General features: G+C 33.3%; 1 protein-coding gene across 4 annotated transcripts in view; it reads right to left on the bottom strand.

The window, feature by feature from the left end:
- GLCCI1 (glucocorticoid induced 1) overlaps positions 1–24698 on the bottom strand; it is a 98665-nt gene that overhangs the window by 46729 nt on the left and 27238 nt on the right. For all 4 annotated transcript variants that reach the window (XM_074340766.2, XM_088797735.1, XM_019729779.3 and 1 more), the window contains exon 2: positions 19559–19710. In XM_074340766.2, coding sequence (XP_074196867.2) covers positions 19559–19710 — 152 coding nt within the window. The remainder of the gene's footprint in view (positions 1–19558; positions 19711–24698) is intronic.

Raw genomic sequence — 24698 nt, forward strand, 5'->3', positions numbered from 1 at the left:
AAGACCATTTAGTAGCTGTATTAAAAAAAACAGAAAAAAAAAAAACAATATTAAAGTAATATCATTCTTACTACACGAGAGGACAGTAAGAATGTAGTAATATCATTCTTACTACACGAGAGGACACTCAGTGTAATGTAAATTAGGGAAAGTAAAAACCACAAGTTAAAGACAAATGGTAATGATCAGCACAATAAATATATATGGTTTTACAAATTATTTTTATTACATACTGAAAAAAATCATCGCTTAAATTGAGGCTGCACCTGTGACTCTACGTTATATATAACTTCTTATGAAAAAGCCAACAGTTCTACTTTATACAATTCAAAATGCTTGTGGACAACTTTTAAAATAATTACCACCTCTTAAAAGTAATGAAATTCCAAAATGAAACCAATAACAATTAAATGCAACCAATAACGATTAAATGCTAATGGAATAAAAATACAAATAAACTGCTTAAACAGTTCAAATACTAAAGCGAAGCTGTTTAGTCATAATTGAGAAAGTAAAATATTTTATTCTACAGGCAAGTGCAAGGATAAGAGGTATCAATATATTAAATAATCTGCTTTCAAAGAACTACTTAGTTATAAAAATTTCCTAAATTGAGTCTTAGATAAGACAAACGACTCTGAAATAATTTAGCCCCCCAAGTAATCATATCTTCAATAATCATTTTTTCTAAAATTATTCAATCATAAATTTATTTTAGTCAAACTTTTATTTTGAGAATTTATATACCTTAATTCTTTCACCTTTCTACCAAGTGGAAACATTACCTTTGTCCACAAATGATTGAGAATCACAATGTTTAAAACTCAAAGTGCATTTACAGAAAATGAGTCAAATTTCTGGCATGTTCCACACTTATAACCCTAATTATTTTTACTTTGTACAGCTCTAACATTTTCAAAGGACATTTACATAAACCGTATCTCCAAATAAGAGATAAATTAATAGCCACAAAAAGTTTGCAACTGCCTTAATACAGCTTAGCATTGCAATGGCAAATGGAACTAAATCTGAGGTCTTTTATCTCGACAGAATCTCTCTTTGCTTCATATTACCTTTCCTTTCTTAAAACTGAATGTGAAAACCTATTTATTTCAGAATGTAGTATTATACAGAAGAAATAAAAACCAACTACAAAAGAATATTTATGTTCCTGGAAGCTGGCTACTAAAATAAGTTTTTTAAAAGTGTAAAACCACCGACGGACTACTCTCAATGATGTGACTGTAGACTTATACGCATATAAATTGTCTAAGTGTATTCATTAGTCTCAACTGTTCTAAAAAAAATACTCCCCAAAAAGTAATGTCTTAATAATCACATCCATTTAAACTACATAGTATGGAAAATGCTCTAGTCTACAAATATGTTCTATAGACTGCACTGTCCAATATAACAACTACTAGCCACAACCAATAATTTAAATTAAAATTAATGAAAATTGAATTAAACTAAAAATTCAGTGCCTTAGTTGCACTAGCACATTTCAAATGCTCAATAACCACATGTGCCTCGTGGCTACTGGCTGCCTTATAGGAGAGCACAGATATGGAACATTACTCCCATTGTAGAAAGTTCTATTGAGAGCAGTATTCTATACATTCAAGCACTGGTTTTTAACAAGTTATTTTAGTCAAAGTAAAATGAAAAGATGGCTACTTGGTTTATGAAATCTATTCAAAGTTCATGCTTGTGAGGTCACAGAAGATGAAATAATTTGTATCCAATTTGTTAAATCTGAGTATTTGAGAACTATTTTATCATTTAAATTAGGAAAACAACACAAAGTAGCAAAAGTTCTTTCCTTTCATATCAGCAAGCAATTGTTTCCAGCTAGTCTCTTATTGTGTCCATTAATCTAGAGTAGAATTTTTGTGAACTATGCTACTTATAACATTGCTCATGGATGTTAGTAAAAATATATGACAAAAGGGTTCCACGGTAAAATAAATTTGGGAAATAATGTACATTATACCTCCACGACTCAATCTACAGTGCAATTAGCATTTCAGAAGCTAAAACATACAAACATACAGACACACACACTTTTTTAAAAACCTCTTTTACTTTCTTTCTCTTACTTACATGACCCCAGAACACTTATTTTTAAAGTACGCTTATTAACATGCTCCACAGAAAACTTGGAAATATAATCCTCAATAATTTGTATTGCATATAATAGTTGCTCTCTAGTCACCATACCTTAGGGGAATTTTCTTTTCTAACTGCCTCCACTTAGACTACCAAGGAAGAGAAAATGAACCTTTTGGACACTTGGGCAACGCAGAACCAACGCCTCTCTCTAAGACTGTTGACAGAATGGTGGTTGGCTAGAAAAATTCTCTCTATGTGAAAAGGTTACTTATAGGTGGAAGAGGCCATTTTTTATTTTCAACTCTCAGAATCATCCAAAGTGCAGCCCATGAAGCTATCTCTCTCTCCAACCCCCAGGTTCATCCTCCTACCGCTGGTTTCCTTTGTGAGAACTGCTTCTTCTCTGAGTGAAATACACAGAAAACAGTACTATTGCACGGGACTGCGCACTTGATTTTAAGACTATTTGTTAAGAGCAGTTTTAGGTTAACAGTTTTAGGTTCACAGAGATTTTCCATGTACCCCTTGCTCTCAAACATACACAGCCATCTTCCCCGGAGTGGTACATTTCTTACAACAGATGACCCTATAGTAACATGTGGTTATCACCCGAAGTCCATAGTTTACATTCTGGTTCATTCCTGGTGTTGTACATTCTATGGGTTTGGGAAAATGTACAGTGACACGTATCCATCATTATAATATCGTACAGAGTATTTTCACTGCCCTAAAAATCCTCTGTGCTCCACCTAGTCATTCCTTACCAAGCCCAACCCCTGGCAACCACTGATCCTTTTTACCATCTCTAGAGTTTTCCCTTTTCCAGAATGTCGTAGAGCTGGAATCATACAGTAGGTAGCCTTTTCAGAATGACTTCCTTCACTGAGTAATATACGTTTAAGGTTCCTCCATGTCTTATCATGGCTTGATAGCTCATTCTTTTTAGTGCTGAATAAAAGACTGTTGTCTGGATGGACCACTTTATTCATCCATTCAACTACTGAAGGACATCTTGGTTGCTCCCAAATCTTGGCAATTATGAATAAAGCTGCTATCAACATCCATGAGAAGTTTTCTGTGTTAACATATACTTTCAAATCCTTTGGGTAAATACCGAGGAACATGAACTCTAGATCATATGGTAAGAGTATGTTTAGTTTTGTAGGAAACTGCCAAACTGTTTTCCAAAGCAGCTGTACCATTTCACATTCCCACCAGCAATGAGAGTCCCTGTTGCTCCACATCCTGGTCAGTATTTGGAGTTGACAGTATTCTGAATGTTGGCATTTTAATATGCCTGTAGTGGCATCTCATTATTGTTTTAATTTGTATTTCCCTGATGACATATGATGTAGAACATCTTTTCATATGCTTGTTTGCCATATTCTTTGGTGAGGTATCTATTAAGATCTTTGGTCCATTTTAAATGTCAGGTTGTTTGCTTTCTTATTGAGTTTTAACAGTTCTTTGTATATTCTGGATAACAGTCCTTTATCAGACGTGAATATGGGTACTTATGTTACATATTTATTCATAAACCAGCAAGGACAAATATACTTTCCTGTTTTATCAATTTCAAAACAGATCAAACTAACTCCTAGCAAGAAAATACTTATTTTCAATATGTAAGAGCCTAACATCACTTCCAAAAACCCCACAAAAACAAAAGAATAACTTCACAATATTCTCTTATACTTATTTAAAACGTATTTAAATCTTAAATACAAGTTTAAAATTTATTTTTGTAAGGTTCATCCTTGCCCTTGAAATTTACTGTAGTTTATAATCTCTTATGAAAATGATTATTGACTGCTAATTATTTTACAGTACTTAGATGATCTTTAGTATTAAAGTAGTAATAAACCTGGCAACAAATGAAATGGAATTACTTGAAAATCAATGATACTTGAGCTAATTAATTAATTATAACTATAGATTGATTTTAAGTTTTAAAAAGTTTTAAAATAATGAGAAAGTCTTCATTACTTATGAATACATGTTTTAGAAATTTTGTTGTGTTTTGACTAATAAAAATTTTAAAACTTTTTCAACTTTTAACTTAGAAGACCATTTTGAAAAGTGTATACCGATGACACTTTTAAAAGGAGCACAAAAAGATTATGATTCTAATATTATTATCCTTTGTTTTTCTGGTAACTATATATAAATATAGTCTTATAACCAGACATAAATATAAATAGCTGCTTCACTTGGAAACAAAGAGTACAGAAAAGGAAGAGTTCAGCTGAAAAAAGCCATTAGGAATTCAGTGATAGCAGCATTTACGTACAAATTTTTTATACTCCTATTATAAACCTAGTTATGTGCTCATTGTATTAGACCCGTTTCAACATGTGGTCCCTGGATGAGCATCACTGGCCTCATCTGTGAACATGTTACAAATGCAAATTCTCAGGCTCAATCCCAGAATTACTAAATTAGGAATTTTTTAGATTAAAGTCCAGCAACCTGTGTTTTAACAAGCTATCCAGATGATTCCGATGCAAACTAAAGTTTGAAAATCACTGTTAGATTAAGGAAATAAAAACGAGTAAGAAATAGATTCTGCACTCAAGATTCCATGCTGACCATATACCTACTCATTTTTCTTGTAGGCTAATATCATTAGAATATCAATTGGCATACATTTACATCTTTAGAAATTAACATAAGCTAATGTAAATATTGTTTGGAGCCATGTAGAAAATTATAGGGATAGAGAGTTTTCTTTACTGAGGACCATTAAACAGTAGCCCTTAGCAAGGACTAACATGCCTGGGAATTTAAGTAAAATGTACAAAATCCATGCCTATTGAGCCCGCAGTATGTTCAACACACAACTGAACTGGCAGTCTGTGAAGTAACGATTTGTGATTTTCTAGATTATTAACCAGGGAACTTATTCAGAACCTATATTTCCCAAGGTGAGGGGGAGGGAGGGTCTTGGTGGTAAATCTCTGGATTGCAAATTTTTGAAAACAGGAAGTAACACAGGAATCAACTATTGCATCTGTGCTTGACACAGTAAAATGAAATAATTTGCCCTACTCCGTGAGAAATGCTAATTTGAGAAAAAGTAATCATAAATGTACCAACAACCTTAAGAATATTCATAGTAATTATATTTTCAAGAATTAACCTGAGATGTACACCAAGAGAAGCACTGGAAAAAAATTAAAGGTCTATCAATACAGTAATGAAAAATTGTGGCACATTCTTATAACACACACACACACACACACAAATATCACAACACATGGACTATAACCTCACTTTAGTAAGCAAATACATTTTAAGAAAAGACTATAAAGAGATATTTCAAAATATATATAATGGTGGGTATTCTAGATAATTCTATAGTAAATCCATAGTATTTTTTTTCAGCTGAATAAAAAAAATATCAGGAAAATAAAAGATTTAATCATGTTTAGGAATATTTAATGGCATGCGAAAATAGTATAACCTACTAAATTAAAAAGGTTACAAAACACTACCTATACTATCATCTGAATTCTATTTTTAAAATGGTTTTTAATTTATCTTTTAAATTTAAATAATCAAAATATAAAAGGATATGCATCAAAATGTTAGAAATGGCTACATCTGGATGTTAGGAATATAAGCAACTAACTTTTCTACAGTGACTACTGTTTTCAAAATCAGAAACTGGTTTTAAAAAAAGACAAGAGAGCTATGCTATAGAATTGGTAAGTGGAGACGTACATCTATTCTGAAAAAGCCCAACATAGAATTAGAAAAATCCTAACTTCAAATACAAACCTCAGAGCTACTATGATACAGTAGATCACATGTTAGGATGTTAGTACAGAAGACATAAAATATTCTTCACTAGCCAGGGTTTCCCTTTGACTCGAAGGTTGGGATTTTCTCACAATTGTAAGTGCCTATATGTAGATTATCAACTACTGGCTATGGGATAGAGGAGTTAGAAAAGCCAAAACACTTAACACGTTGCATACGGATCACGAGAATCTTCACGAGGGATTTAAACCCCGCCGTATGCAACGTGTTAAGTATTGAAAGTAACTGAAAACTGAAGGTCACTAAAATGTCAAACACCCAGAACTATTAGTGGAAAGTTATTGATGAGAATATTGACAGGAAGTTATAATTCAGTTTCGATATGCCTTTCATGGTACACTTTAATATGGGAAGGAAAAATATCTATAAAAATGTTTTTATGAAAAGGTTAAACATAGAGCTACCATATAATTCAGCAATTCCTAGAGAAATGAAAACATGACCACTCAGAAATTTGAACACAAATGTTCACAGCAGTCCATCAACTCATGAATGTATAAATAAATTATAGTATGTTCATACCCTGTAATATTAATTGGCAATAAAAAGGAATAAAGTACTGATACAAGCCACAACATGAATGAAGCTTAAAAATACTATATTAAGTGAAAGAAGCCAGATACAAAAAGGTCACATATTCTATGAGCACATTTATATAAAATGTTCAGAATATGTAAATCTACAGAGACAGAAAGTAGATTAGTGGGAACCTACAGCTGAGGGCAAGTGGATTGGTGCAAAACTGTTAGTGACTGCTAATGGATACAGTGGTTTCTTTTTGAAGTTATGAAGATGTTCTACAATTGATTATGGCAATGATGGTACAACTCTGTGAATATATTAAGAACCACTGAAATAGGTGGAGTACATGGTATATAAATTAAATCTCAGTAAAACTTAAGAAAATTATTTAAGTCAAAGAGGCAATTATAAATCAACCTTATTTTTCAATTTAAAAAAATGCCATATATTCCTGAACTTGGAAGTTCCAGGCATTATTTGTATTTTCTCAAAAATAATTATTTTCTGTCATGCTTTTCTTGCCACATTTCAAATCAAATACAAGCACTAGTTGATTAATATGACAGAAAAGGCTAAGGGGCACCGTACATTAATAATCAGTCCAATCTGCTTTCTCAAGTCATCATGAGAACATTTAATAAAGGAATTGAAGTGGCCACATAAAATAAACTGTACCTTAGAAACATTTTTCTCTGGATTCTTACAGAAACAGTTACTAGACTTCTGATAAATAATCAGTTTCTGCTTTAACCAAAAGAAGATGGTTATATGAGGAATTAAAGTATTATATAAACAGTATTTCAATTTAATATTTGGTATATGCACTTCACAATATCCATTCTAACAAGTGCTATTACTACTATTAAAGATCAATTTAAAATCAAATGAGATCTAATTTTCAGTTTTTAGAGAGTATTAAAATGTATTTATTCTTTGGTGTTACAATTTTTTAAATTATAATTTGCGTTGGTTGCTGTTTCAAAAAATGTATCCCACATGTAAAAGAATTAGAGCAATTTTACTGTTTTAGGGGAAGGAGGGGCAATAGGAGAGGGTGAAATATATGGTGACAAAAGGAGAACTGACTTTGGGTGGTGAAATACACAATGCAATATATAGCTGAAACCTATATAATTTTATTAACCAATGTCACCCTAATAAATTTAATTAAAAAAGTAACATTCCCAAATACGTGAATAATACATTTAACAATCACATTGGAGGGTAACTGCCTCTAAATTAGTAAGAGATAAATTATTCATTGTTTCTTGATAGCTTTTAATGCTTTTTAAAATCTCTCGTACCTGACAATCAGAAACACAGGTGACTACTAGATAGATAACTGCCAAAAATATTTCCACGCCATTCTGAAATCCTAAAAATTAATAGTGCTCAACTGTTGGCAAGAATATCATCAACAGAACCCCTAAATAATGACGCAGGAAGTAGGCATTTCCATAACAATGTAAGTGCACTCTCCCATACTTGGACCTATAAATCTGAAGTATCATTTCTTACTTATAAGATTGCACAGTAGGCCCCGACAGCTACTTCTGACAGCAACCTTCCAGGAACTGTTTTATTGAGTTTCAGAGCCCTATCATGCCCTGGAGCTATTTGTATCACGTTTATGCCATTTCCTACTAATCCAGAGTCAATGTTCATAGTTGTGTAATCAATTGTTGATACTAGTAATAATGCCTTTTTCTGTCTACTTAGTTCAATATTATTATACATAAACCTGACGACAACAAAACATCACAGATTCTAATACAAAGGCAGCTAACATTTCTTACATTTACTACGTCCTAGATACTCCGCGAGAAGATTAACAAGGATTATTTTATGTATTTTATGTCATCATCGTTGCAGTGGGTACTAGTGTTATCCTCCCAAAGCTGTGAGAATTCCAACAGCACAGAGAACTCTTCTTACTTAGTTTTTACTAGTTTCCTACCAATATGATACATTCTGTTTCAATTATTTGTTTATACAAAATATAATTAATAACTTGAAAGGCATATGGCTTTCTCAGACTATACCCTTAACTATGATTTAACTCTTAAGTTCTTAAAGCTTAAAAAGTCTAACAAATGTCTAAGTAAATGCTAGCTGTCTATTACTCTCACCGGATTTTTGACAGAAAATAGATGGGTTGTAAGATATAACAGGTTGAGAACCAATGTACCAGACGACAAAAGTCAAGAAGAGAAGACTAAGAGCATTATTTCAATTAAATACAACCTCATCTATCTCACAATTTTCCCTAGATGTAGCATAGGGGTAATGGTATGGGAAGAGACAAAGGAAAAACAGGTTAATTTTGTTACCTGTTAAATGCTTCTCAGAATGGAGAAAAACTGAGTATATGGGTAAAAAAAGTATGGGAAAGACTCTTTGCTATATACCTTTTGCTTTTGAATCAAATGAACACATATTTCAAAATTTGTAAGTACAATTTTGAGTTTCTGGTAAGTTTAGAGATAGTATTTAAATGTGATAAATAAAATGGTAAACATTTTAATCATGTATTTAAATTTTTCATCAACACAGCTGACTGTATTCCTTTGGCAGCCAAAAATACTACTCGCTAAACTAGGAAGGTGATTTGGTGTGGACTGTTCAACTCTAGAATTATACAATCCACTGTCTTTTAACTAGCTAGTGGCTGAACGAAAAAGTAAAGGTGATCCTGTACAGGAAGGAATCTTTTATACATTCACTCAACAACCAGTTAAGAACCGGCTCCATAAAAACAACTTAGATCCCTGCAATGCAATCTAACAGACCAAGATGGCTAAATCATTAGACTTGCTTCCATTTCAAGAAAAGCCTCCTCCCCCCACCAAATTGTTTAGCAACCACTGCTTCTTAAACTTCAACAGCAAGCTCTTCCACTGGGTGCAGGAAACCCAAACAGCTGTATCAAGTATGATTTTGGTCAGGAAATGAGTTTCTGATCACAGTGCTAAAACTGAAAGTTCTCCTTTATACCTATCACTATTTAAGGTGCGACATCTACTCTTTTGATTAAAGTCCTCCCCAAACAAGTTCCTTTCATGAAGGGAAGAAAAGGATAGAGCATTTTAAATAGAATTAAAATAGCAAGGAATTTATATACTTTTAGTTCAGAGTTGTTGACTTTGTCTAATGGTGACTAAAGCCAAATGCTAAGGAATGATTCTAGATCTGTTTCTTAAAAATAAATAAAAATAGATTTCTAGGGAGCGATACTGGCGTAGAGGTAGGATCATAAAACTCCACCCATTCAAAATTAAGAAAAATAAATTCAGAGGTGGTTTTATGGACCTTTTGGCATGTTTAAATGTTTTATACTTTAAATTTTAAAAATTAATTTAAAACAATAAAATACCAAAGCAAAACACCATCTGAAGAAAGGAAATAAAAAGCATGCAGAATTTCATTTAAGATCTAACCATCTCATCTATCACCTCTCAAATAAAAGAGGTAAATGAGAAAAGTACTAAAACCTTTCTCTGATATCAACTTTAGAAGGAAGATAAATAAGGAAAGCAGGTAGTCAAAGTGGAAGGACTTACATACAGCAAAACAAACTCTCACCTCAATTATCCATCAGACATTTAAAAAAAAATTTCCAGGCTCACCATTATCATATTTTTCCTAATAGGGAAGAAATATGGCAGATGATTCCCAAAATAAATAAATAAATGGCTCAAAGTGAATTATTTTCAGCAATAAGCAAGCATTACCAGAATGGAATGACAATAACAAACTAAGAAATAAAAACCATGGGAAAGAGAGGTGGAGGGAAAAATGGAGGAAGAAATTTTCCTTTGGAGTTCCTCTTTCCAGGTGTTTATCAACAATACCATGACCAATATCCAAACATTCATCTATCTTTTCCCCTCTCTGCTAGTAAATGTAAATAATAACAGCAATTACTTACTGACAATAACTGTCAGTCACTACTCTTAGCATTTCAAATGCATTAACTCAATTTAATTTAACCCTTACAACAATCCTATGAGGTATAATAACCCGTTAACAAATCAGGAAACTGAGGCACAAAAGTAAAGTAATTTGCCTAAATTACAAAGCTAGAAAATGCTGGAGCCAAGATTCAAAACCAAGCAGTCAGATTCCAGAACCACAGCTTCTGACCAATGAAAAGGAAACAGAGTTTACAATATTATATCATGAAAAGGTTAAATTCAGGGGAAAAACACTAATCAAGATAAGGAGTATTCTGTGACAATAAATAATACCAACCATATGGAAGATACAATGGACATACATCTTTAAACACCTATAATATTATCAAGATACATAAGGCAATGACCACTGAAAACAGGTATCAACAGGAATTTTAACTCAACAACTGCCAGCTCATGACAGAACAAAAAGACATAAAAAAGGAGGTGGGGCGGGGGGGTGGGGGGGCCCCTTTTGGAAAGTGAATGATATAATTAATAAGGTTGAATAAACATATAATGAATTCTATATCTAAAAGACAAGACTGTACCTCCTTTTCAAACACAGAATATTAAGAAAAAAATGAATTATCTGTTAGGCCACAAAGAAAATATCAAGAAGTTTCCAAAGACCTATAATTCCATACTCTAATTATAATAAAAGTAGAAATTAAATTTTTACTAGGAAAAGAATCTTTAACCACTTAGAAATTCAAAACAAAACAAAGACCTCTGATATGCTAAACAGAATATAAAAAATAAATTGCATATCTTGAAAATATAAATAATGGAAACATTATACACTAGCCAAAGCTGAGTTCAGAGGATGAGTCTTGGCATAATGAAACATTTATATTACTAAACAAGAAGTATCACAAATACAAAAATTGAGCAGTCATCCCCAGAATCTAGAAAAAGAACAGGAAAGTAGAAGAAAAGCAATGGTAGAGCAAAGTCCGAAAGCAATGAACTGGTAAAACACAAAAACACAGGAAAATAAAGTCAACACCTTAAAAAAATTAAAAACTATATAACCTAATAAATTTAATCACTCAAAATACAAATATGCAATATTAAAAAATGAGAACAAAACTGAATATACGTAAGAAATTAAGAGAATTACACAAGAGTGCTTTGTGAAATTCTATGCAAATACACTTGAAAATCTGGATGAAATAGATTATATTTTAGCAAAACAAATGAAAAAATTGAACTAAATAAACAGAAACTAAGAGGCTAAGAACCATGGAAAAAAATGGGATTTACTAAAGAGCTGCAATCCCCAAACATAACAGGCGAGTCAGTTTCATAAGTAAAATTTTTTCAGACCCAAGTAACAGATAATTGAGATGATATTTACACCATGCTGTAGCACAAAGGAAGGAAATCTTGCAAAATCATTTTATGAAGCAAGTCTAACACTAATCTAAGGACTACATTATAGAAAAGGAAAAAAAAAACTTCAGACCTCATTTCTGAATACTGAAACATATTTAATACATGTTAAACACTTCGTTTTATTAATTCTTTTTATTTCATATTAAAGAGAACTCCATAAACTAATAGGGTTTATTCCATAAATATAGTCATAACCAATTAAGTAATCTATTAAAGCAATTCACCATATTATAGGTTATGAGTCAAAACAACATATTCATTTCAATGATGAAATGGCATTTTGCATATGAAGAATCACTCCTGATTTTAAGAAAAACAATTACTAAAATAAACATTTGTTTGTCAGAGTGAATGCACCAGCTTTTTTAAAGTTGACGTAAAATTGACATATTTTATATTAATTTCAGGTATACAAAATAATGATTTGATATTATGGATACGGTGAAATGATCACCACAGTAAGTCTAGTTACTATCTGTCACCACACAGTTGTGGGATTTTTTTTTCTTGTGATGAAAACTTAAGCTTTATTCAGTAACTTTCAAATATGCAATACAGTATTAACTAGAGTCACCACGGTGTACATTACAAATCCCTTAGACTTATATATAACTGGAAGTTTGTACCTTTTGACATCCTTCACTCATTTCACATGCCACTTACCCATTTGTGGCAACCACCAACATGTTTTCTATTATCTATGAACTTGGGTTTTTTGTTTTATTTTGCTTTTAGATTACACACATAAGTGAGATCATATGCAATTTGTCTTTATCTGAATTATTTCACTTAGCATTATACCCTCAAGGTCCACCCATGCTGTCGCAAATGGCAAGATTTTATTCTTTTTATGGATGAATAACATTCCATTGTGAGATATCTCTACCTACCTACCTACCTACCTACCTACCTACCTACCTACCTACCTACCGGGTGTGCCAAAAAATGTATACAAGTGGACACTTTGGTCAATGTTGCTCAAGCAGTAGTTCGCCATAATCAGAAGTGTCTGGACGCTGCTGGCAACCACTTTGAGAACCTCTTGCAATTGCAGAAGTCAAATGTGACTTGCATTCGTCTTTTGTTATCGGTATATATTGATTATTACAATTTTAATACAGTTTTCCTTTCTTAAAATGTGTACGCATTTTTTTGGCACCTCGTTTGTGTGTGTGTGTGTGTGTGTGTGTGTGTGTGTGTGTGTGTGTGTGTATGACATTTTCTATTTTATTTATCCATTCATCTGTCAATGGACACTTAGGTTATTTTCATATCTTGGCTATTGTAAATAATGCCGCAATGAACATGGGAGTGCATATATCTTTTTTGAGTTAGTGTTTTCATTTTCTTCAGATAGATACCTAGAAGTGAAATTACTGGATCATATGGTAGTTCTTTTTTAACTTTTTTGAGGAAACTCTATATTGTTTTCCATAGTGGCTACAGCAATTTACATACCTACCAGCAATGTATGAGGGTTCCTTTTTCTCCATATCCTCACCAACACTTATTATATGTGCTGCCGAAGCGAGCACATCACCAACACTTATTGTCTTTTTGATAAGAGCCATTCTAACAGGAATGAGGTACTATCGTACAGTGATTTTGATTTGAATTTCACTGGTGATTAGTTACTTTATGCACTTTTTCATGTGCCTGTTGGCCATTTATCTGTACGTCTTCTTTGGAAAATATCTTTTCAGATCCTCTGCCTATTTTTTAAATTGGATTGTTTGGATTTTTTGCTATTGAGTTGTATGAGTTCTTTATATATCTTGGACCCCTTATCAGATATGATTTTTAGATATTGTCTCCCGTTCAGTAAGATTTCCTTTTCATTTGGTTGATGGCTTCCTGTGTTGTGCAGAAGCTTTTTAGTTTGATATAATTACACTTGTTTATGTTTGCTGCCTTGCTTTTGGTGTTAAATCCAAAAAGTAGCCAAGATTGATGTTAAGGAGTTTATCCCCTATGTTTTCTTCTAGGAGTTTTACAGTTTCAGGTCTTATGTTCAAGATTTAATCTATTTGGAGTTGATTTTTGTGTATAGTGTAAGATAGTGATCCAGTTTCATTCCTTTACATGTGGCTGTCCAGTTTTCCCAGCACCATTTATTGAAGAGACTGTCCTTTCCCTATTGTATATTCTTGGATCCTTGTCATAAATTACTTGACCACACAGGCATAGGTTTATTTCTGGGCTCTCTGTTTCATTGATCTATGTGTCCGTTTTCATGCCAATACCATATTGTTTTGATTACTGTAGCTTTGTAACATTGTTTGAAATCAGGGAGCATTATGCCTCCAGTTTTGCTGTTCTTTGTCAAGACTGTTTTGGCTATTCAAAGTCTTTTGTGGTTCCATAAAATTTTAGAATTGTTCGTTCTATTTCTGTGAAAAATTCTGTTGGAATTTTGAAAGGGATTGCATTGAATCTGTGGATTGCTTTGGGTAGTATGGACATTCTGAACAATATTAATTCTTCCAATCCATGAGCATGAAATATCTTTCCACTTATTTGTATCTTCAGTTTCTTTCATCAATGTCTTACAGTTTTTATTGTACAGGTCTTTCACTTCCTTGGTTAAATTTATTCATAGGTATTTTATTCTTTTTGACACCATTGTAAATGGGATTGTTTACTTAATTTTTCTTTCTGACAGTTCATTATTAGTGTATAGAAACACAACAAATTTCTGTATATTGATTTTGTATCCTATAAATTTACTGAATTCATTTACTAGCTGCAACAGTTTTTTGGTGTAGTCTTTAGGGTTTTCTATCAACGTCATCTGTAAATAGTGACAGTTTCACCTCTTCCTTTCCAATTGGGAAGTCTTTTATTTCTTTTTCTTGCTTAACTGCTCTAAGACTTCCAGTACTATGTTGAATAAAAGTGGCGAGAGTAGGCATCCTTGTCTTGTTCCTGATTAGAGGAAAAGCGTTCAGCTTTTCACCATTGAGTATGTTAGCTGTAGGCTTGTAATACATGGTGTTTATTATGTTGAGGTATGTCCCCTCTATACCTACTTTCTTGAGAGTTTTTATCATAGATGTTGAATTTTGTCAAATGCTTTTTCTGTATCTATAGAAATGATCATACGATTTTTATCCTTCATTTTGTTCATGTGTTGTATTATGTTGATGTATTTGCAGATGTTGAACCATCCTTGCATCTCTGGAATAAATCCTATTTGATCATGGTGTACAATCCTTTTAATGTACTGCTGAATTTGGTTTGTTAATATTTTATGGAGGATTTTTGCATCTATGTGCATGATAGATATTGGTCTATAATTTTCTTCTATTGTGGTGTTCTCGTCTGGTTTTGGTGCACCAGCTCTTTAAAGCTTCTTCCCATAGCTAATGTCATGGCCACACTTAACTTCAAATGGGCAGAAGAGTATAATCCTACCACGTACCAAGGAGAGTGTGAATATTTGTTAACAACCCTAATCACTACTATACATGGGAAATCAGACGAAACGCCTTTGATTATTGTTCTATACTATTAGGTTGGTGCAAAAGTAATTGTGGTTTTTGCATTTTTAACCTTTTAAACTGCAATTACTTTTGCACCAACCTAATATTTTTATTGTTTGACCACTTTACAAAAAGTATGTGTCACTTTCTCATTTGAAAACCCCACACACAGAATTTTAAATTTGTCCAGAGATGAAGTTTTAGACTTCAGACTACAGGGAGAAAACTAAGGGAACACTACTGTCTGATTACAGTAACCTTAACTACAAGTTGAATTTTAAAAGTTGGTAACAAATTTTTGTTTAAAAAAGGTTGTACCCCCAAGGTTAATATAATAAAGTAACATTAAATTCCACAAATCGGTTTTAGTTTTTCTTTCTATTAAGCTACACAGATTATTCCAATAAGCTGGTAGCAACTCATTTCTTCATTGGCCTTAAAAATGTGAAGTTTTTTCTTTTAGTCCTCAGAATAAATGTGTGAATGTGCAAACCAGATATTATTAACTTCAATTTATAGAAAAGGAAACTGAAGTTTGGGCCACACAGCAGTTAATTCAGTGGTCCATGACTTTTCCCACCCCCATTTTATTTTTTAAAAAAATCAAACACATAGAATAGTTGAAAAACCTGCTCAGTGAGTATTCATAAAGCCAGCAATTTAGATTCTACATTTAACATTTTGGTACATTTGCTTTATCACATATCTATCCATCTATATATCAATTGAGCTTATATTTGATTCATTTCAAAGTTAGTTGCAGATAGCAGGCTTCACCCCTAAACATCCTATTCAAGTTCAGTATTTGCTTATGTTCTTATTTTAAAAGTTAAGTTATATAGTAAAACGCACAAGTGTATACTTAGGTACGTTCTAATAAGTGCATTCACCCATGTAACCAAAACCTCTATCAAGATATACAACACTTTCATCATCCCAAAAAGTTCCCTCACACTGGGCCTTGATTTGCACACAAGATCTGTCTCCAAAGTCCACAGTCTCTTTCATAACACTATGTTACTTCTTTTTAAAAGGCCCATAGTGTAAGTACACTAAACATTAAGAACTGTATTTCTAACCTTCAATAATTAAGGTAGTTGAAATATGGAAAAATAACAGGAAGAAAATGCTAGATATGCCCTCCACCAAAACCAGAGAGCCTAAGTATTTAATAAGTGAACCGAGTTGAGTGTACCACCTTCCTTCTAATACCGTTTGTTTCCCCAAAAATAAGACCTAGCCAGACCATCAGCTCTAATGTGTCTTTTGGAGCGAAATTTAATATAAGACCAGGTCTTATTTAAATATAAGACCAGGTATAATATAATATAATATAATATAATATAATATAATATAATATAATATAATATAATATAATATAATATAGCAGGTCTTATATTAATTTTTGCTCCAAAAGACACATTAGAGCTGATAGTCCGGCTAGGTCTTATTTTTGGGGAAACACAGTAACTCCCACTAAATAAACAAAAACTTCCACTTCCCTCTCCAAGAGTTCAAGAGTTAATCCATGAGGAATGAATGTGATAGTACAAACCATCTCATAGGTTCATCTCCTGTATCGTTAATTAAACTAATAGATAGTTAAGGGCAAAATCATTTCTTATGCTTGTGAGGCAAGCACTAGGTTAAGTGCTATATGCGTTAATGGTTACTGTAATAGGAGAGGCAGTAGGGAACTGGAGAAAAAGAAAAAGCTTCGTAATCTATCAAATCTGGGTTCAAATCTCTTCATATTATTTATTAGCTGTATAACCATGCATAAATTACTTAACTTCTCTAGGCCTCAGTAGGTCCCCTGTTAAATGAGGCTAATGTTTGCCCTGCCTTTCAATGTCAGGTTTCTCGAACGATCTACATGCAGACCCAGGCAAGAGAAGCCAATACCCTGGATCTCAAGGTTTGGGGGAAATAGCTCTGGCCCTCCTCTAGCTACGCCCCTCCCCACAGGGTGAAGAGATCTTAGGGCCAAAGAGACATCCACACCATGAACCCACGCTTCTGCCGTGACTATGCTCTGAGTAATCCAGACTAAGGAACTCCTTGCCCAAACAGCAGCACAACATCTGTTCCAAGGTCTGCAAGGACCTCGTCCCGGGGTCTGACTTCCTGAGGGAGAATGAATGGAATGTGAACGAGTGGATTAGGGGTTCAAACATATGTGTAAAGCTACCCTTCACGGTACAGAATGGAGTGTGGGGTAAGAAGAGATATGGATTTAGGCTCAGAGGCGGGGTGGGCTAGGCCCATGCAGACCCATTCTGGCATGTAACTCTGAAGAATTCAGGAATTCTTAGCTCAAACCTGAATTCCAAGATTCATATAAAAATGTATTTGTCAAATTAAGAGGATAAAATGTATTTTATGCAATTAGTTTGTTAATTTATTTATACATGTATGGTCAGTCTTCATTTATATTTGCTTCAGATACTGTAAATGTTACAAATGAACCTGTCTATATCTACCACTAATAACCTCACAGGTGTATTGCCATATTCATTTTCAAATGTTACCACATTTAGTCATATAACATTATCCTAAGTTAGGTTATATTAACTCCATCTACAGACAAAGAAACAGGCATGTTTAAACCTACCCAGCACCCTTTAACCTATCTCCATCTCACTCTTCTTAACTAAAAGATACCTGAGTTTCCTCCTCTACCATATGATCGGAACTATACTCTCCAAGGCAACGTGCCCTCGTCCCGACAGCCAGTACTGTTCTCCGTGACCGCTCTTTAGCACCTGATACTGTGAACAATTTTTCCTTTCTTACAACAGTGTTTCTGTTGGCGTCTAAGGCTGGACTATTTCTGTTCTCTTAGCTTTTGCTCTTTCTCTGGCACCTCTTCTTTCTCACAGTTGTGAACGATGAATAATGTTTCTGGCTGGTGTCAGCATCAAACATATGCAATAAAACATAGGTTCTTTTATTTAATCTAAAAAGAATAACTAACATTTTTAAGTACCATGCCAGTTACTCTACGAGGTGATACATGCACGTATACTACTCCATTTATCCTAACAGCACCATAAAATTGGAGCTCAGATTGGTTGACAAATTAACCTGTGTTAGAAACCTGGCTCCAACACTTTCTAGCTTTATGACACTGAGTAAGTCACTTAACCTCCCTGAGTTTCTGCTTCCCCATCTGTGCAATCTTACAATGTTCTCGTGAGAATTAAATGAAACACAGGATAGAAAACACACAGCATATGGTACATAGCTAGTATAATGTTAACGCCCGCATCTTATTGCCTGCCCCCAGGTGAGTCCATTACTTTTCTCTCATTTCCTTGTGAGCATTTCCAAGAACTATGTCCTCAGACCCTTAACCTTCTTTCTTTATACTCTACACCTCCACACTTATGACATTTGTGAACCCAACTCCTCCATAAAGATGGTTTTGAATTATCTGTGTCCATTTCTAAGTGTCCAGGCCCTCATCTCTAAATTCTGCTAGTTATTTCTACTTGAGAATCCCACTGCCTACCATATCAAATGAGTCCTTTTCCTCACAAATCAAAGAATGGAAAGCAAAAGACTAGGGGTGGAATAAAATATTACAAAGGGGGAACTGAAACGATGGATGATAAAGAAGCTAATTTCATGGTTTCAAGCTTGTCTGAGAAAATTAAAAATATTGAGAAGATTCTCAGAGATCACGTTTGAAAATTTCCACCCTTTTTCTTTTCCCTCATTCTTCAGACAAGAAACTCTAATCCTTCTATTTTCCTAAACTACAAAGCCCAAAATGTTCTCATTCTTTTGAATTCCCTCACATTTAAATGCTCCATTCTTTAAACAGGAACAAACAAACAAACAAACAAACAAATCCAAAAACACCTTTAACGTAAATTTCCTTAGTCAGGTGTTAATACTTTATACATTATTTCCAAGACTGTGAAAACTTTTCTTCAAAAACTACTTAGTTTCGAATACAGTTACTCGTCATTGTACTGATGTCCCTTAAGGGAGCAACTCTTAAAACTATAACGTAAGTCCCCCAAGCCGAGTAATATCGATTTATATGCTATTTACTAAATATTAAATAATTTTAACACTTTAAAACCCCAGATGATAAAAAGCAATTCGTTCAACGTTTATTACAAGAAATGGCTTTCTTCTTTGGTTGAATATGTTATATTTCAAATTGGGGAATATCTGATTAAAAATTACATTGTCTTTACTGCGATTCAAACAGAAGAACCGCAGGGGAATAAAGGGGTTTTGATTTGCTAATTTTACCTGAGTAGCTTTATCTTTCATGCACGAAGGGTAATGAAGATGAGGATCCCGTGGCCACTGTCCTGTGAGATAAGGTCCTGTTATCGTATCCAAAGAAGAGGTTCGCCTTATTGTACTAGAGGTTCGAACTTGCTGAGATTTTGACCTGTCCACTATAAAAAGTGAAACAAAAAAAAAATTAGATTAATCACTAACGAATAAAGTAAAATTCAAAGTTATTTCAACTTCACAGTTTGTGGAATGTCACCCTATCAATTTTCTCTACAATATTTTTACTCTAAGAGCCTTCTTCTAGGATCTGATGAAATTTATAGACCTTCTCTGCAAAGGAAAACTCATTCACATATTAAATCTTGCATGTACTTCTGGGGCTGTCACAGATCCGATGGAGCCCATCCAGTTTAGAGACCTATTCTGAAATCGACTTATTGTCTCCACTGCCATTACTTTATAAGACTCCATCAAATCTCATCTGGACTGCCACTTTCCTAACAGCTATCTCTGCATATACCTCAACTAAATCTTATAGTGCCACCTCCTTCCACTGCTAAAACACATTCCTATGGTTATTGTCTTTAACTCAAAGACTATACTTTTCACAGTTTGGCTCCCAGGTACCTCAAGCTCAATGCTTATGTCTTGCTACTCCTCCATAAACCCACGCTAAGTGCCATACAAACCAAATGCAGTTCACCGAAGGTAAAACACTCCCTTCTCTGCCTCCACACATTCTACTGTTTCTGCAACCTAGAACTCTCTCCTCCCCTGTTCACTTGACAAACACTTCTTTAAGATATATGAACCCTCCTCTGCTTGCACGGAACCCTAACTTTATCTCTCTCCCCCACCAGAGAGCATAAGTTTAGTTGTTACAAACTAAAAAGGAGTCAATGCTCAGTACTTAATGAATTTATTCACAGCTACATAAAAATGTGTATAATGAAACTTATATTTTATTTCAACTTCCTCATTTATGGAGGAAGAATGTGAAGCCCAGAGGGATAAAAGTGAATTATCCAATGAAACAGAACTGCTAACAGGTAACAGAGTTAAAAAAACACACAAAGACCTTCAGACATTCTACACAGTTCAGTCAAAACACTGTAACAATCTACTTCTCTCCATATGGGCATCATAGGTACCTCAGTTGAAAATTAAAATGATCATACTGAACTAAACTATAGAGGATTTTTCATATATGCATCCCAAATAATTTACTACTAATGTGCATTCAATAATAAAATCCAGTGGATTTCAAGCTCATAGTCTTATTCAGTTATAGCTCACATCAAACAAAATTGCCTTGCACATTAGAGGGTCAAGAAACATTTGTTAATGAATGCCATCCTTTAACGATCTTCCTAAAACCAGAATAGTTTCCTTTAAATCAAAAAACAAAAGCAAATGTAGTATACACTCTGATGTTATATTTTTTATGTACCTTACAACTGCAGTTTTTACTTCTTCATTGACCCAAAAGTGTCAGAAAAGATCTGAAAATCACCAAATTTCCTCCCTATCTTTATTACATAGCTCTAACATTATTTCACCATAGGCAGAAAATCTAGAATGACCTATTTCTACTCTTTGGGATTACCTGCTATTTTCCTTGTGAGCAAAAACATGGTAAACTGTTATGAGCATTTCATGAATCATGGAGAAGATATATTTTCTGTTTTCAGAACATATAGTTCTTTGTCTTGTACATTAATTGAAATGAAAATACAGAATATAGGGATAATATAATTATCAGCTTGATCTGTCACAGATTAAAGAAGTACTCTAAAATTCCTAAACTACTATTGAGATCTAACAATTCTCTTTATCTCTTGCAATTTTTCTCCTTTATATTTTAGTTCTGTATAACTGAGTACATATTAATCCATGACATCATTATTATGGCTAATGCTTCACCATTATAATCTGTTCCATTTATTATTTTTAAACTCTGTCACACTGAATATTATAATCCCCTTTGTCTTTATTTCTAGTATAATTTGCTTGGTACGCCTATTCTTTCATTTTCAATTTTTTTTTGAATCATTTTGTTTATGTGTCTCTTGTACACAGTATATATTTGGGCTTTTTGAAAAAAACTGCAGTAATCCTTCCTGTAAAAGGTAAGTTTATTCCACTTATGTTTATAGTTATAACAAACCTGATGTAACTTGTCATATTTTTCTTTCTATTGTGTAATTCTTCCTTGCTACTTGTTTTCTGTTTTACTGTTTGTTTTTTCTTACCTCCTCTCTCTAGCATAGGTAAATTGGAAAATATGTGGAGTGTTTTTAGTTTTACTATTAGAAATTGTTTCTATTAATTATTTAAAAAAATTTTTCTGGTTATAAAGAAATACCCACAAATTTTAGCAACTTTGGGAAACAGACGTCTCTCAAAATCTGATTTATAACAATTTGTATAAAAATTTTTTAAGTTAACTTTCAATCCCTCCACCAGGAAAAAACAAGACAAAAAGAGATTATCCCTTGAAAAAGAACCAACACTAAACTTAAAAAGGCCTATACAAAGGTCAGCTATAACCAGAAAACAAAAAGCCATCACATGTGAAAAACTTGTGCCTAAAAACTTAAACTGCTCCGAACTATTTAAAAAGTTGTATGTCATCTACTTATAGTTATTAAAACTCCTTCTAACTTGGTAAATAAACAACAGAGACCATTTTTATATTTTATAGTGAGTTAAGTATATGAAGAAGCTATAAATGAGCCTCTTGATCTGTACAATATTCTAATTTATATCTACTAACTTTTATTATATTTTTAATCACTGGACCATTGCTTATCACTTTCGAAAGATCACGTTATCCACATAGTGTCCACCTCTGTCATTAGCTACTTTGTCAGAACTGTGGTCTACAAGTTATTTTGACTAGGTCTTCCTATTAGTAAATACGCAAGCATGCATCAACATGTGTAGTTAGTTATTTATAAATGACATATGTATCATATTACTAATATGTTATAAAAATTATAAAACAGACAAAACAGAAATTTATATGTATGAAATAAAAAATTAAAAAATATGTGTGTATGAAAATTATTAGAAGTCATGATGTTTTCTTCCTATATCTCAATGGGTGGCCTTACTTCAATATTAAGACTACTGGAATAAGGGACTTGAAACTGGGTACTAATTCAATCTATAGATTGGCTAGTTAGTTTGGTCTAATTCTATGATATAACCCTACCGCGCTTTGTTGTTAAGAATGCGTAGCACCACACATTACCAACACACACACACACACAAAGTCTGCCTTACAAATATTTTAAAGGTTATATTTGAAACATACTTTAAAAGAAAGATTCTCACCATACCACATGAGATTCCTCATACCAGGAAAATTTTAAAGATATGGAGTTGTTTATAATCTAATATATCTATGGTCACAGGATGCGGAGTGCAGCATAGGGAATAGAGTCAGTGGAACTGTAACAGCCATATATGATGTCAGAGGGGTAGTAGATTGGCATAGGGGGTTATCACTTTGTGAGGGGTGTAAATGTCTAACTATTACATTGTTTTGTACACCTGAAACTAATTTTTTTAAAAAATATATGGAATTATTAGTAATTTCCATGTAAATTATTTGAAGGGTAAAAATTCAGAGTAAGTTTAAAAATTGTCAAGACTAGCACTCTTCCAAGATATGATTAGCCATAATAATGCCAATATCAAATATCTCTAGGGCCTTAAACTTATCAAGAGTCATCATAAACAGTGTAATTCTATTTCAACAAGATGACTTGTTCTTATCCAAACTATCATAGCAATGAGTTAGTTTTTAACTGCCTCCACATCTAAGGCTTGATTCTCCCCAATTTTTATTTATTTAATTTGTGGTATTATCTCCTATCAATTCTGGTTTTACAATTTAGTGCAATGAGGAAAAACCAATTGTATTGCATTATTTATGTATTTAACACAATAAATTTTCTTATTTCATGATTACAGTTGTGATTAGAATATGTATTTAGTTTTGACTTGAGTGATCACAATATTTCTCTACTAATTATTAAAAAATGACCTCAACTCAAGTACACCAAATGAGAAACCTTTTCAACTAGAAACATATATTAATATAGTCAAACAATCTTTGAATTAATTTACAACAGCTTGAATAAATAAAATTGCCAAAATAAATATTTAATTCTATATGTAAATATGAAAAAAAATCAACGCAATAAATACTTAGTCATTTCTGAAGCTAAATGGGCATCAGGCAGTGGCGAAACCAGGTCAGCATTTATTACTAAATAAAACTTGCTGAATGTGTACTGCATGCAAAGCACTGCTCCACGCACCAAGGGGGATTACAAAATATAATAAGTTTCAGACTCTCCTCAAGGAGTTACCACTCTGGTGGGAGGAGATACGATATGTATAATCAAACTATAACACGAAGCAGTGTGTGCATGGCACATGGACGCCAATGAAGGGCAGGCAGGCGCGCAAGGCAAAAATACACGAGGCCGCAGACAGCAAAGCTGATGTTCTCTCACTGCACCAAGGGAAATGTTCAAGGAGTAAGAGTCTTGTCGTACCACTTTGCAGTCCTGTTGCTGACGTCTCTTACTTCAATATTTGAGGGTAAAATACAGAATAACTAAATTCAGCAATAAAGTAGATGTTTAAAAAAAAAAAATCACGTGTATTTCCAGTACTATCTTCATTTTAGGACTGGAGACTGACTGTTCATAGCAGCAATATGTAAAAAGGCTTCCTCGTTCCGTTCATCTATAGGCTGTACTTTCCCTCCCGCCTCCCCCTCCCAGAATAGAAAGCCACATGGCAGCAGCGTTGTAGTCCTGGGGCTGGCTCCTCTGGGTACCTACTGAGGACTAGACCAAATAATGCTTGCTCTCTGACAGCCAACTGGAAATTCAACTTTAGACTAATAATAATAAAACAAGTTAAAAACAAGAAGCTATATTATATTAGATAACTCTGAATCTGAATATCAAACCAGGCATTGCTCTGAACAGGCAAAAAATGCTTAATACCTAACTGCCAGAGCAATGTAATATGTTAAATTAATTTGTTCCCAACAGCAATTTTACTTTAGTAGCAATGATTAAAGATTGACTAGTCAGTGAGTTTGGAAACCTGATGTCTCAAGCTA

This window comes from Rhinolophus sinicus, chromosome 4, assembly GCF_057876585.1.
Source record: "Rhinolophus sinicus isolate RSI-liver-muscle chromosome 4, RSI-T2T, whole genome shotgun sequence".
Taxonomy (NCBI): domain Eukaryota; kingdom Metazoa; phylum Chordata; class Mammalia; order Chiroptera; family Rhinolophidae; genus Rhinolophus; species Rhinolophus sinicus.